The following is a 12,639-nucleotide window of genomic DNA, read 5'->3' on the forward strand; positions in this document are numbered from 1 at the left end:
GGGAAATAATTGGTATAGTATTTAGCTTGAAGTAACAATATAATACTTAATGCTATTGTAAAGCAGTCTTCAACCCTTGCTCTTTTGTTTTTTTTTTTTTTTGGGGGGGGGGGTGGTGTTGTGAGGTAATCGTTGGGATAGCGTTGAGCTTGAATTAACAATGCAAAGTTATTTGGGGATTTAATCTTTAAGTTTCTACCGTAAATCAGTCGTCCAACTCTGCTAGGTATACATGCAGTGCAGAAATGCAATAATTAGGAGATAAAAGCCTAATTTTATCTTATAGTGCCCCTTGATTCTACCTTCCGATTAACAAAATATTGGATCTCAAGCTGGAGGGAAATGATCTCTGGGCTTTGCCCAAGATTTAGGGAACTTAGAGGGAAAATGGTAAGGCAAATTCCTGATAGAGTAATATCATGAGATGAGCTAGAGAAATGTTGTCTAGGGGGAATTTTTGAGATCTGTGCGTGCATCACTAGGAGATGTTGACATCACAGGCCTTTTTCTTTATCAAGGTAATCCTGTCAAGGAGATGCTTGAGGTAGGATAATTTATATACATATATTTAAAAATATATATGCACATAAATATAGCCAACATATAATATAAAAATATACAATATATATTGTATATAGCATGATGCAATGTTAATATAATCCAAATGTAGCGTGATTGGCTTTGAGATTCTTTCATTTATTATATTTATTCAAACAATTAAATTTTGAATGCAAGAATTTGAAATTTGAGTTTCTCAAATAACAAATTTTAAATGATATTATTCGGAATCGAGCCCATTGAGTGTTGGGGGGGAGGGGGGGGGGGGGGGGGGGGGGAGCATGTGGGATCATCTACTGCTATATGCTTCCTTTTTTACAATGTGGCCTATGTATTTTATGTGAGGGAACACCTCTATGATTGAACAACCGACATTTACATTTATATCACCATCTGACTTCCATTTTAGTTGTGGTGGCTATGCTAGAAAGAGTGTTTAGTAGTATGTGATGTAGATATAATAAAAACAAAGTTCTAGAGGCTGGTGGTCTCAGTCAATAGTCAATTCAATTAGTTTCTCACTTTCACGAACATTTTGTTGTTTATTTTTATTACTGCAAGTTAATTGTGTATGTTTAATGACATGTGGTCGAACCCTTTATTCATTTGTGCTTAATACCATTGTGAAGATACAATACAATGAAGGTTGTTCATTTCATTTGACCCCGAACCAAACATTTTTAATCTTATAAGACTCCTCGGTTGGTGTTGTGTGTGAACAGTTATTCACGTGGTTGATGAGTTTGCATTTATCTTAAATTTCTGCCTGCTTTATAGGGACGGGCACAGAATCCGAGGGTGCATTCTGCAGACAAAGTGGATTCATAGAAGCCATTCTGTTGGTTGTGCGGACACAAATTCCTTAGCGTTCTTTTTTTTTTTTCCTTTAGATTTCTGGCTTTCTAGAATCCCTATAAGTTACAGGGAATCCAGAGAATTCTGAAGTGGTACAGAAATCCCAGATTGATGCAGTTTTTTTACTTTTATCGCCTTTGACTTAGTTAACCATCCGATCTGGTAATATTTGCAACTAGACTAGTTTCTCACTTTGCATGTATGCTTTGTGTTTGAAACCGGTACCTTCTTTACTTTCCTAGCTCTCTCTTTATAACAATGAATTTCTGCTTGCATAGTTTTGTAACTTTCCTGGTTTCATCCTTCCATCTTGGCGATGGAAGCATCGTTCTGTGGGTTAATCTCTGACCATGCTGGATGATTTTTATGATTGGGGCAAGGCTATCAGTATTCAGTTGCCCCCTGGAATATCCAGCCAAATGCTGAGAACAAGAAAAGCTCAGTTTGTTGATTGGCTTGCGTTGGAACACCACCATTTAACGGAAATAGGCTTTCATCTTTGCTCTGGAAGAAAAGGATAACTGTAAAATGAGCAATACACAAAGTTAAAGAGTTTCTGCTTTTGTTTGTTGCATTGCTTAGGGCTCATCAGTCAAAAGGAGTGAGCACTTAGCAGCTGGGGGGAATGGCAGGTGAGGGGATGATGAGATGTGGGTGCTTAACAAGTGATGATGTTTTTTAATTGCTGGTGGTGGTGGTGGTGGGCCTCCACCCTATGGGTTGAGCTGAGATTCTGCCTTTTTATTGTTTTCCAGTGCATTTGTCGGTTTGTTGCTGCTAGCTGAGCCTTGAGCCTCTCAGATGTGTGTTTTATTAATTCATCTCCTCCCTTGTTCAAGTAAAGTTAATGTCTGGTAAATGGTACTATCTGTCGGTATGGATCCTGTTCCTGCCACCAACTGGAGAAACTCTCTTCAGAACCCACCCTGCTTTTTGGACGTTTTCTAAAATGAAAATGATATATATATATATTATAAATTTCTATATGGAAAGGACCACTAAGTTCTGAGTTGTGGGGTTACATTTGTTGCTTCTTCATAAATGATTTGCTCTCAAATTACTTTTTGGGTTTCGGAATGAGGTTCCTAAATTCGGAGTTTGATTTTTTTTCTTTCCCCCTAAATTTGGTATGTTTTATTTGTTGAAGGGTTAAAGAGACAAAGGTGTTGGGTTTGTTATTGGTATCGGGTATATATATATATATATTGCTATAACAAGTTAGTAATACGTGTTACAAAATAGTGCAAAGAAAGCTTTGTAAATAAATCTAAATTGATGTCAAATACTTGGGGCTTGTTTGAAATTGTTGTTCGTTTTTTAAATTTTCCTTCCATTTCAAAATTTCGGAATGAAAATGGTGGGAACTTTACTTCATTTTTATTTTTTCCACTCTTAGAGCATCTCCAAAAGAGGAGTGCCATTTTGAAGTACTAAATTATTTATTTATAACTTTAAATAATGTTATATTATTTCTAAAAAATAAATCTGTTCCAATGGTAGATATTAAAATAAGGGTATTATTTAATATTTTAATATTTTTTTTATCAAATTTTAAATTTAAATAATTAATATTTTATAATAAAAGTTGAAATAGAGTAGTTAGAAATGGCGGTTGGAGTTTGTATCTTTTTCTTTTTCTCTCTCTAGTGATTGCAAAAATGGCATTTCAGGAGAGTTGTTGCTATTTTACAACCCCATATGTCACTCTCACTGGAGTGATTGATTTTTAATTTGAGGTGCTATTTTGACAGTTATGAAAATGACACCCTAAATGTTACTTCTTGTTGGAGATGCTCTTATCAATAGGGGTGAGTGGCATTTAGTTAAATCCAAATAATCAAACTAGATTGGCTAAAATTGTCAGTCTGGTTAGGTGTGGTTTTTAATTTTGTTAATTTTGATTATATTGCTTTGATTTGATTTTTGTATTGAAAAAGTTAAAATAATCGAATCCACATAAATATCAAAGAAGGTATCATTTTTACACTTTGTTATTTTAAGTTTTTGATTTTTTTTTTGAGTTTTTTAGGTTAGCTTTGTTTTTATTTTTTTGTTTAAAAACTTATTCGAGTGAATTGATTTGGTTTCTGATATAGATTCAATTTATTTAGTTTGAGCAATTTCATAAAAAAAAAAAGAAGTTTTCTTTCATGTGACCGTTGGACGAGTGGCCCCTCATATTTTTACCTAACAATTTTTTTTTTTTTATCATCTTATTTATTGTTTCCTTTCTTAGAATTAAATTTAAAGTAACACAAAATAATGGAAACAAATTACAAAGTAGATAAAGAAAAATAAAAAAGAAAATATTAAGACAGGGTATTAAGTATTAAGCAAAACAACTCAACTCAAAATCAACCGAAGCAGAAGGAAGTATGAAATAATAACCTGTAGAAGTAAGAATATATTTAAAAAATGAAAAAAAATTCTCTTTTATAATGGATTAAGTCGTATGAAAATGAAAAATAAATATAATATAAAATAAAAATAAAAAATATTATTTTTTCAAAAGAACAAGAAATAGAAACGCCGGAGAAGTACGTAAATAAAAAATATATAAAAATTTTTGTAAATATAATTTTAATATAAAAATTATAAAAAATAGTTATTCAAAATGTATTTTTAAATTAAAAATACGTTTTTAATATTACGAAATAATTATGAAATTTTTTTAAAATTACAAAAATAGTCTAAAAATGTTTCTTAATGTTTTAAAAATAAAAAAATTTCAAAAATATCGAAACGATATTCTCAAAAAATTTTCATGCATCACAAAGAATGACATCGATAGAATTTCATAAAAATGCATACAGTGAAGCTTAAAACATGAAGAAGAGACAAACACATATTGAAACGATTGAAGATGAAAAACTATCTACTAAGCATGCCGAGTAAAGGTTTGAGATCTTTTTATATTCAAAATTAAGTTTACGAGCTTGAGGATTTTTGAGTTGTATGATTATGAGCTTTGTTGCATGGAAATATCAAAATAGTGTCGTTTTGATGTTTAGAAAATATTTTTTACCCAAAGTCAAGAAATACAAAAAAAAAGAAGTTATTTTATAATATTAATAATATATTTTTAATTTAAAAACACATTTATATTTCGCAATTATATTAAGAGACATAAACAATTATGTCTCAATTGTCCCGACGACGAGAAATAATTTGTGTTTATATTTTTTTGAATGGATGGTGAAATTTATGTTTATATTTAATAAAATAATTTATTTTTATATTAAAAATTATATTTCTAAAAAGACTTATATTTTTTCCCGCATTTTTTGTTTCCTGCCTTTTTTTTTTTTTTTTTTTGTTGGGGAATCTCATTTTCAGTTATCATTTCGTTTCGTTTTCGTGCAAGCTTGAAGCCAAGAATGTTCTATAACAAGCCAGTGTGATGGAAAAGCTTGAAAATTAAAGGAAATGAAAAATATCAATCATTAGCGTTGGTTCTTTGCTGCTACTCGTCAAATGATGGTGGTAAATGGGGACAATCAGTTTTAGCCCATCAGGGACGGGAATTTCCTCTTCTTTGAATGGAGCCATAACCCATTGGGGCAGTGATGGAACAGTGACGAAAGCCCATAGTCATAGGTTGAAAGGAGAAGCGCAGAGCCAGAAGGGTGCCCTCCACCAAGTCAAACCCTTCACTTTCCACTCGTTTAATTCTGAGTCCTGTCGTTCAAATCAAATAAAATCCCAAATCACTAAAACAGTCTCCGCAAACCCTATGACTTGAATCTCCCCTCTATTATCTCTGTGTATGTATATATATACATATATACATATAGAGAGAGAGAGAGAGAGATAAAGACTGATCTTTCCATTTATATAACATGGCAGTATCCGTACAATCTGTGCAAGGTTGCCCTACTTTAATCTTTCTCTCTCTCTCTAGGATTATGTATATTGTGTGTGTGTGTATGTAGATGTATTGATGATTGATGTATATTATATGCAAAGAAATCGCATTGTGTCACTCCCCTTTTCAAACAGGCTTTAATGCTCTTCTGGGTTTCACTGTCTATCTCTCTCTCTCTCTGTTTGTGTTTCTGAGTTCTTATCCAGCCACAGCCAGCAAATGCCAATGCATTTACTCAAAGTTCAATTGCTGCTGCAGTGGTAGTAGTAATTTCCTCTGCTCTCCCTCTTAAATGCTGTAATTCTTTATGTGTGTATTGTTTTTTGTCCGATATGAATGCTTTGAATTCAATTCGAAACCTCAAAAGAACAGGCACATTAAATTCAGCTTTCCTTCTTCTATTCAACCAATGATTCATTTTTCCTTGCAGGGTTCATCTTCAATCCTATCTCTCCACAGTACCAATATGTGTACACACATGTGGATTGTACAAACATCATATTCAACCCATTAAATGCACACCACCCCAATACTATACTCCTCTCTCTCTCTCTCTCTCTCTTTCTTCCTGTCATAATTTTGGGATAGTAAATGGCCATTCAATGTGGCCTACCATTATTGCAGGGTAGGGGAGCTCTCAGCTACATGATTCTCTCGACAGGTCTTTTCAGTCCCTCCCTCTCCTCCTCCTCCTCCTCTTCTTCTTCTTCTTTTCTCCCTCCCTCTCTCTCTCTCTCTATTTCTCTCTCTGTGGATCTGATCTTTAAAGCTTAATGCCACATGGGTTCCATTCAATATCTATTCATGATCATTTAAGAGAGAGAGAGAGAGAAGGGGGAAAAATGGGAAGAACACCTTGCTGTGACAAGAAAGGGTTGAAGAAGGGTCCATGGACTCCTGAAGAAGATGAGACCCTCATTGACTACATCAACAAGAATGGCCATGGCAGCTGGCGTTCTCTTCCTAAGCTTGCTGGTTAGATTATCCTCTTCCCCTCTTCTGTATATACATAAACATGTATGTGTGTGTGTTGAATGCTCATGTTTTGTTTGTGTTCTAGTTGTTGTCTTTGGTTCAAGCCCTTCTCTTTAGCCACAGAGATTCACCAAAAAAAAAAGAGAAAAACTGGGACTATTACTAGACTAGTTTCATTCAAGAAACAAACAAAGAATCTTGAAAAGAAAAGGAATCATAATAGCTTGATTGATTGTTCCTTTGCCAAGAGGAATGTGAAGAACCTTCTAACATAGAAAAACTGTCAGTGACCACTGATTTTTTTCATGTGTTATTAGGGTTGTATTTTACGAGATCAAAAGTTTAGCTTCAACAGGCTGGTTCTCTGCCTCTTTTATGAACTCCTAAGAATATCATATTTTATACTTGGAATTAGCTAGATATTTTGACCAACTGTGGATCCTTCCGTAGCTCAATCCCTCACAGCATCAACTATTCAAAAGCAGACTAATCTTTTCTTCCCCTTTCAGCTTTAAAATGGGTTGGGATTTGACTATTTAGAGAAACAGGAGAAGTCTTTACACTAATCGGCTTTAAAATGGGTTGGGAATTGACCCTAAGCCGACCCCTTCTATTAGGATTAAGACTTGATATGTTGTAATTGTTGTAATAATGCCACAAAGATGATGGGTCAGTAGCATTTTTCTAGAAATTGCTATAAAAGGAGTGGCATCAACATATCCCCATTTTGTGCAGGTCTTCTTCGATGTGGAAAGAGTTGCCGCCTTCGGTGGACAAACTATCTTCGGCCAGATATTAAGCGCGGCCCATTCAGTCCCGACGAGGAAAAGCTGGTTATACAGCTGCACGGGATTCTTGGTAACAGGTATCTGTTGCTCTGTTCTGTAACAGGTATCTGTTGCTCTGTTCTGTGACTGGTTTTGTGCAGACAATGTTGCCATTAGTATTCTAAGATGGAGTGAAAGAAGAAAAATGGTTTTGTTGTTCTCCCAAATGCATGTGGTCACATATATCAGCAACCTCTGTTGCAAAATCTCAAGAACTTGAATTTATGAAAGGACAATTGATAAATTACCCAAGGTGTCCCATATCTAGCTAACTGTGTCAAAGCCATATCTCATAACCTATATCAGGTGTTTTAAGTGTCCGACCTGGTTGTGGCCTTGGTTGCTCATGTTATGTTCATGTAGCCAACATCTAGCATAAAACTTGTCGAATCAAACATCAAGAATTCTAGACACTAGGGGTCTAGAATTCATGTTGCCAGTTTTGTAATTTCTCAATCCTTTAGCGATCTAAAGAGAACTTGTATACGAGCACTGAATCACTCTCACAAACTATGTATCTAACCATGTGCAGGTGGGCTGCAATTGCCTCTCAACTACCTGGAAGAACAGATAATGAGATCAAGAACTTGTGGAACACTCACTTGAAGAAGCGCCTGCTTTGCATGGGCATTGATCCTCAAACACATGAACCCTACTCTACCCCTGTTGGGCCACATGGGAAACCACCTGCATCCCCTTCCACCCGCCACATGGCACAATGGGAGAGTGCTAGGCTTGAAGCCGAAGCTCGGCTTTCACGAGAGTCGTTGCTCTTTAACCCCTCAGGTGTAGGAAGAGCCAGTCCAGACTACTTCCTACAGATCTGGAATTCTGAAGTTGGGGACTCATTTAGGAACTTCCACAAGGGGAATAAAACTACATGCCAGAGCCCCGCCTCTCAAGCATCATCATCTGCAAAATGTGGATCGGTCTCTGGCATCACAATGGAGGTGGGAGTCCCTCTAATCAGTTCCTCTGCTACCCTAGGCAGTGAAACTGAAGATATGGAATGCAAGAGCAGCAGTCTGTATGATGACAATCTCATGGCTGGTTCGGATTGCTCAAGCTCCAATGAATTGGATGATTCATCTGACACAGCATTGCAGCTGCTCTTGGACTTACCGTGCAACAATGACATGAGCTTCTTAGAGCACGACGATAACTATGCTTTCTTATCCTGCCATATTGGCTGACAGCTCTTCAAGTGCTCAGCCCTTTTAAGGTATGTTTTAGGCAAAACATCACTTAGTTTTGGTGTCTCCCACTGCTTGAATCTGCAGTTGGTCTTTTGGTGTTTCCAGCTGCTAATGAAGTAGAAATTGGACCCTATGTAATTGGTTTTTACTATGGAGGTCAGAATTTTCCCATATATAAAGTAGATATGAATTCTTGTATCTGTTATGCATCATCAGATCTGACTATCTAAGCCTTGTGGTGAACTTATATGGATGACAATATGTGCTACTAATTGGTGAAGTGTTTGTGTAAATACTCGATGAAAAACCTTGACTGATGCACCCTGTTTTTTCTCGAGTCAAGGAGGATCGTATTTGTACAACCTTACCCTTAATTTGCAAATAGATTGATTTCACAACTATTACCATATCGAAGCAACCTTACTGATTGATTGTTGCTTATGAATTGAAGCAACTTTGTTCTTCATTTCTTTTTTCTACCTTCTCCATGTTTTCCTACTCACTAGTAGAATCCTCAAAGCTGAACCCACTACTCAAAACTCAATACTCATATCTTTTGATACTTTTTAGCTCCTTAGGACTATGTTGACATTTTGTCAAACACCTACAGTGCAAGATTTATCTACCACAGCCTTGAATGCAAGACTTCATAAGCATTGCAGAAAGATCAAATCAACAATCTGATTCACAAACCAAGAACTGGAAAACATTTTCAGAAACTGCATGTTGGATGGATTAAGCAGAGAGAAACTGCTACCTCTTGTTTTCTTAGTTTAGCTTCAATGGCTGCTTTCTTGCCTGTTCCCCTTGCACCAAACATCAGGGACCTTCTTCAGCCATGGCGACACAGATTCTTGCTCAGCTATTAGAAAGACCTCTCAAGAGTATCATCAAACACTATATATCATTGATTAACTACAGCTTCTGCAAATTACAGCCTTTTTGGTGTGTAACCCATAAACAAGAATCTAAATGTAATGCAGATGTCTTGATATCTTGAGGATTTTCTCTGATTTGCTCAAAGAATTGATATCTTTGAGCTTTTTTTATGAAAATATATATGGGATGGATACGACTGCACGAAGAAGTAAGGGTCTTGTATTTATCACTCTACTCGTACTCATTGCCTATCTTGCTAAAGAATATTAAAAGTTCGTATTCACTTCAATTGAACTGAGTTCATCAAATGCTTATCGAAACAAGCAAAAATTATCATCTCTACTCTTACGTTAAGAAATTCTTTATTTGATTTCCCAACTTGAACTCGTAAACTTTTGTCAAAACAAAACCCTAAACTTTGGGAGCAAAATCTACTCTTAAACTTTTTAAATTCTAATAATGCCCTTTAATATTTTTAAAAGTTGAAAATAATTTTATCAACAAATTTTAAAACTATGATCTATATCTTAAAATAAATTTATTTTATCATTACTCTAAACCTTGTCGTTATCTAACTTCTATCTGTAAAACTAAATAACTTCCAATTTCCAATCGTCATCAAATAAATCTTTATTTAAAATCGTATTCAATTTCCTTTGCAAAAGGGTCATATTTGGTATTGTTGTGTTTTTGAATCACAATAACTTTTTATCTATTTTTTTTAAAAAATAGTGTTTTATAAAGTATTGTTGTGCTTTTGAAGCATCATTTTATTTAAGAAAAGGTCCTCGTATATTTAAAAAAATGTTAATTTTCGATGGGATTGTACGTGTATTCTTTCTTGCAAGTGAACAAAATTATAACAAGTAATATAATGATAAATAAAGTATCGTTTTCACAAGAATTAGTTTTTAATCTCTATTTTAATCACTATTAAGTTTATTAAGCCACATATATAAAAAATTACTTATTGTGGGTATTATATTAATTAAAACTGAATGACTAACTAAAAATGTAAAACAACCATTTGAATTTTTAAATGCAGAAATCTAATACACTAGGGTTCATGAATTCACTGTAGTTTTTTAATTAATTTAATCTTTCAGTGATCATGTTTTATAATTCTTTCTTTGAATTGAAAATCGATGATCCTAAGTTAATCGAAAGCCTCTCTTGATGGTCAATTGAATCTATGCTTACATATGAGATTAATTATCTTTAATTAATCTACAAATATACAAACACACATTTATCCATAATGATCATCTAAATAAAATTTCGCAAGGTATAACGGTATCTTTATCTATTATCAAACTTTATGTCGTTTATTACCAAGTGTAAATTTATATTGAATCTTTTGAAAGCAATATAAATCACAAACATATTCTAATGGCGGCCAAGCTTCAAAACAGAATTAATGCATAATAAACAATCAATTCAAAAGACAAGAATATGATAAAAACCCGAATGCTTTTAATTAAACCATTATTGAACTAGGTTTTATCAATCACCTTAGCCACAAAGTACTTAGCCTAGTATAGTTTTAACCAATGAAAGAATAATAAAAACGGAGTTCATGATGTGGGATAGAAGAAAGAACATAAAAATACAATTAAAACTGAAGTTCTTCAAGAAAATCCCCTGCTTCCTTCCTCGACTTGCCTTCCTCTTTGTCAACCACCCCTCAATCCTCCAAAAACCTCTATTTTTATAGTGGTTTCTAGGTCTTTAAAGTCGTGCCCCTTGAAAGAGCCCATCTCCACTTGATTTGGAAGGAAACGGGCTTAAAACGGCATTTTCACGATGTTTTGCACCTTATTGCGATCTTACCACAGAATGCATGTTGTGGCAGGACTGTGAGCCATAGAATACTTTTCCAACCATGGCTTTACCATAGAATGCTTTCTACGATAAGACTGTGAGCCACAGAAAGTTAAAACAACCGCTACCCTACCACAATATACTTTGCGTGATAACACCGCGAGCCATAGAAATGAATTTTTATCACGATCTTACCACGCAATACTTTGTGTGACAATATGGTGAGCCATTTCTCCTTTATTTCCAACACTTCACCAATGACATCTTTCTTTCAATGCTTTGTGAACTATCAATCTCGAACCCGAGTGAACATTTGACCTTGCCTTTAGTGCCCAGTCTAACTCCAAAAATGCGACAACATTATCACTTTTTGCTCCAAGTGTTTCAACACATGCTTTGCACTTACATGGCCAAATATTGAACAAATTGAAATAGAAATCATGCTCATTAATAGAATAAATGCTAAGTTTCTTGGCCTAATTTAAGTGTATTAAAAACACTTATCAGGGATCCAACACTTTTGTTATTTTATATATCTACAACACAATAAGAAGATGTTAACCAAACACTAGTTATCTGTTTAACATTAAGAAGCATAATAATATAATAGTACACTCAATTATCTAACATTACATTTATTAACACTATTTTTGCAACATGAACAAACAAAAAGACAACTTAGATTGCATAAAAACAAAAATAAGAAACATATATGATACATAATGAAAATGGAAAAATGGATTTTTTTTTAAAAAATAAAAAACATAAACGCAGGAAAATACATAAATAAAAAGAATATAGTGGTTTTTTTGTATATATAATTTTTAATATTAAAAATTATAAAAAATAGTTATTTAATTTAAAAATAAACCAAGCAAGAGACATAACTTTTTTTCATCTCTAACTTTTTGATAGACTCGGATTTTTAATAGTACGAAACGATGTTAAAATATTTTCAAAATTACATACACAGTCCAGAAATATATATATTTTTTGTATTTATCAGCATTTCAATATAAAAAATGTCTCGAAAATGTCAAAACGACATCGGGAAGAATTTACGCTTTTACGCGCACCAAAGGAAAAACTATGCTGCACGGAAACGAAAATGGGAAATATTTTCGATAGGAAACGAAAATATGGAAACAGATATTTTTTTTTTAAAAAATAGACATAAATAGGGTCCGAAACGGAAATAGAAAACGTTTCATAAATGTTTCGAAAATGGAGAAATGGTTTAGGAGAAACACCAAACAGACCCAATCCCCCTCGGCGCTAGATTTAGATAAATTGATTTACCAAGTCAATAATATATTCACACGTATATATAGAGAGAAACACACACACACATATATATATATATATGTATGAACACACGTATACATACATACACACACATCTGATCGGCATGAAACCTGGTAGTTAGGGCACAAGAGAAACATTGCTCATCCGGATTGATCCCAATGAATGGAAGTTATTCTGCTTCAAACCATTGTCTTTAATTTCTTCAGCTCGATCCATCGGTACTGCCATTTCTGGTATTGAAAGAATATGATAGCTGACCAAAAATGGTTACCTTTTGGATGTAAATGGGACATGGATATGAAAGATAGATCGAGAAAATACCGTCGACTTGTCGAAATTTTCTTTTCCGGGAAAATTA

The 12,639-nt window shown here is 34.1% G+C and overlaps 2 protein-coding genes across 3 annotated transcripts in view; both read left to right on the forward strand.

Moving 5' to 3' along the window:
- Positions 1-1,702, forward strand: part of LOC127786726 (DEAD-box ATP-dependent RNA helicase 8-like) — a 15,962-nt gene extending 14,260 nt beyond the window's left edge. For both annotated transcript variants that reach the window (XM_052314345.1, XM_052314346.1), the window contains exon 11: positions 1,336-1,702. The gene's annotated coding sequence lies outside the window, so the exon portion shown is untranslated. The remainder of the gene's footprint in view (positions 1-1,335) is intronic.
- Positions 1,703-6,001: 4,299 nt separating this feature from the next.
- On the forward strand, positions 6,002-8,499 carry LOC127787378 (transcription factor MYB17). Its single transcript, XM_052315396.1, has 3 exons — positions 6,002-6,253; positions 6,989-7,118; positions 7,613-8,499. Exons 1-3 carry the CDS (start codon positions 6,052-6,054, stop codon positions 8,271-8,273), a joined length of 993 nt encoding a protein of 330 aa, XP_052171356.1. The 5' UTR covers positions 6,002-6,051; the 3' UTR covers positions 8,274-8,499.
- The last annotated feature ends 4,140 nt before the right edge of the window (positions 8,500-12,639 follow it).

This window comes from Diospyros lotus, chromosome 12 (genome assembly GCF_014633365.1).
Source record: "Diospyros lotus cultivar Yz01 chromosome 12, ASM1463336v1, whole genome shotgun sequence".
NCBI classification, from domain to species: Eukaryota; Viridiplantae; Streptophyta; class Magnoliopsida; order Ericales; family Ebenaceae; genus Diospyros; species Diospyros lotus.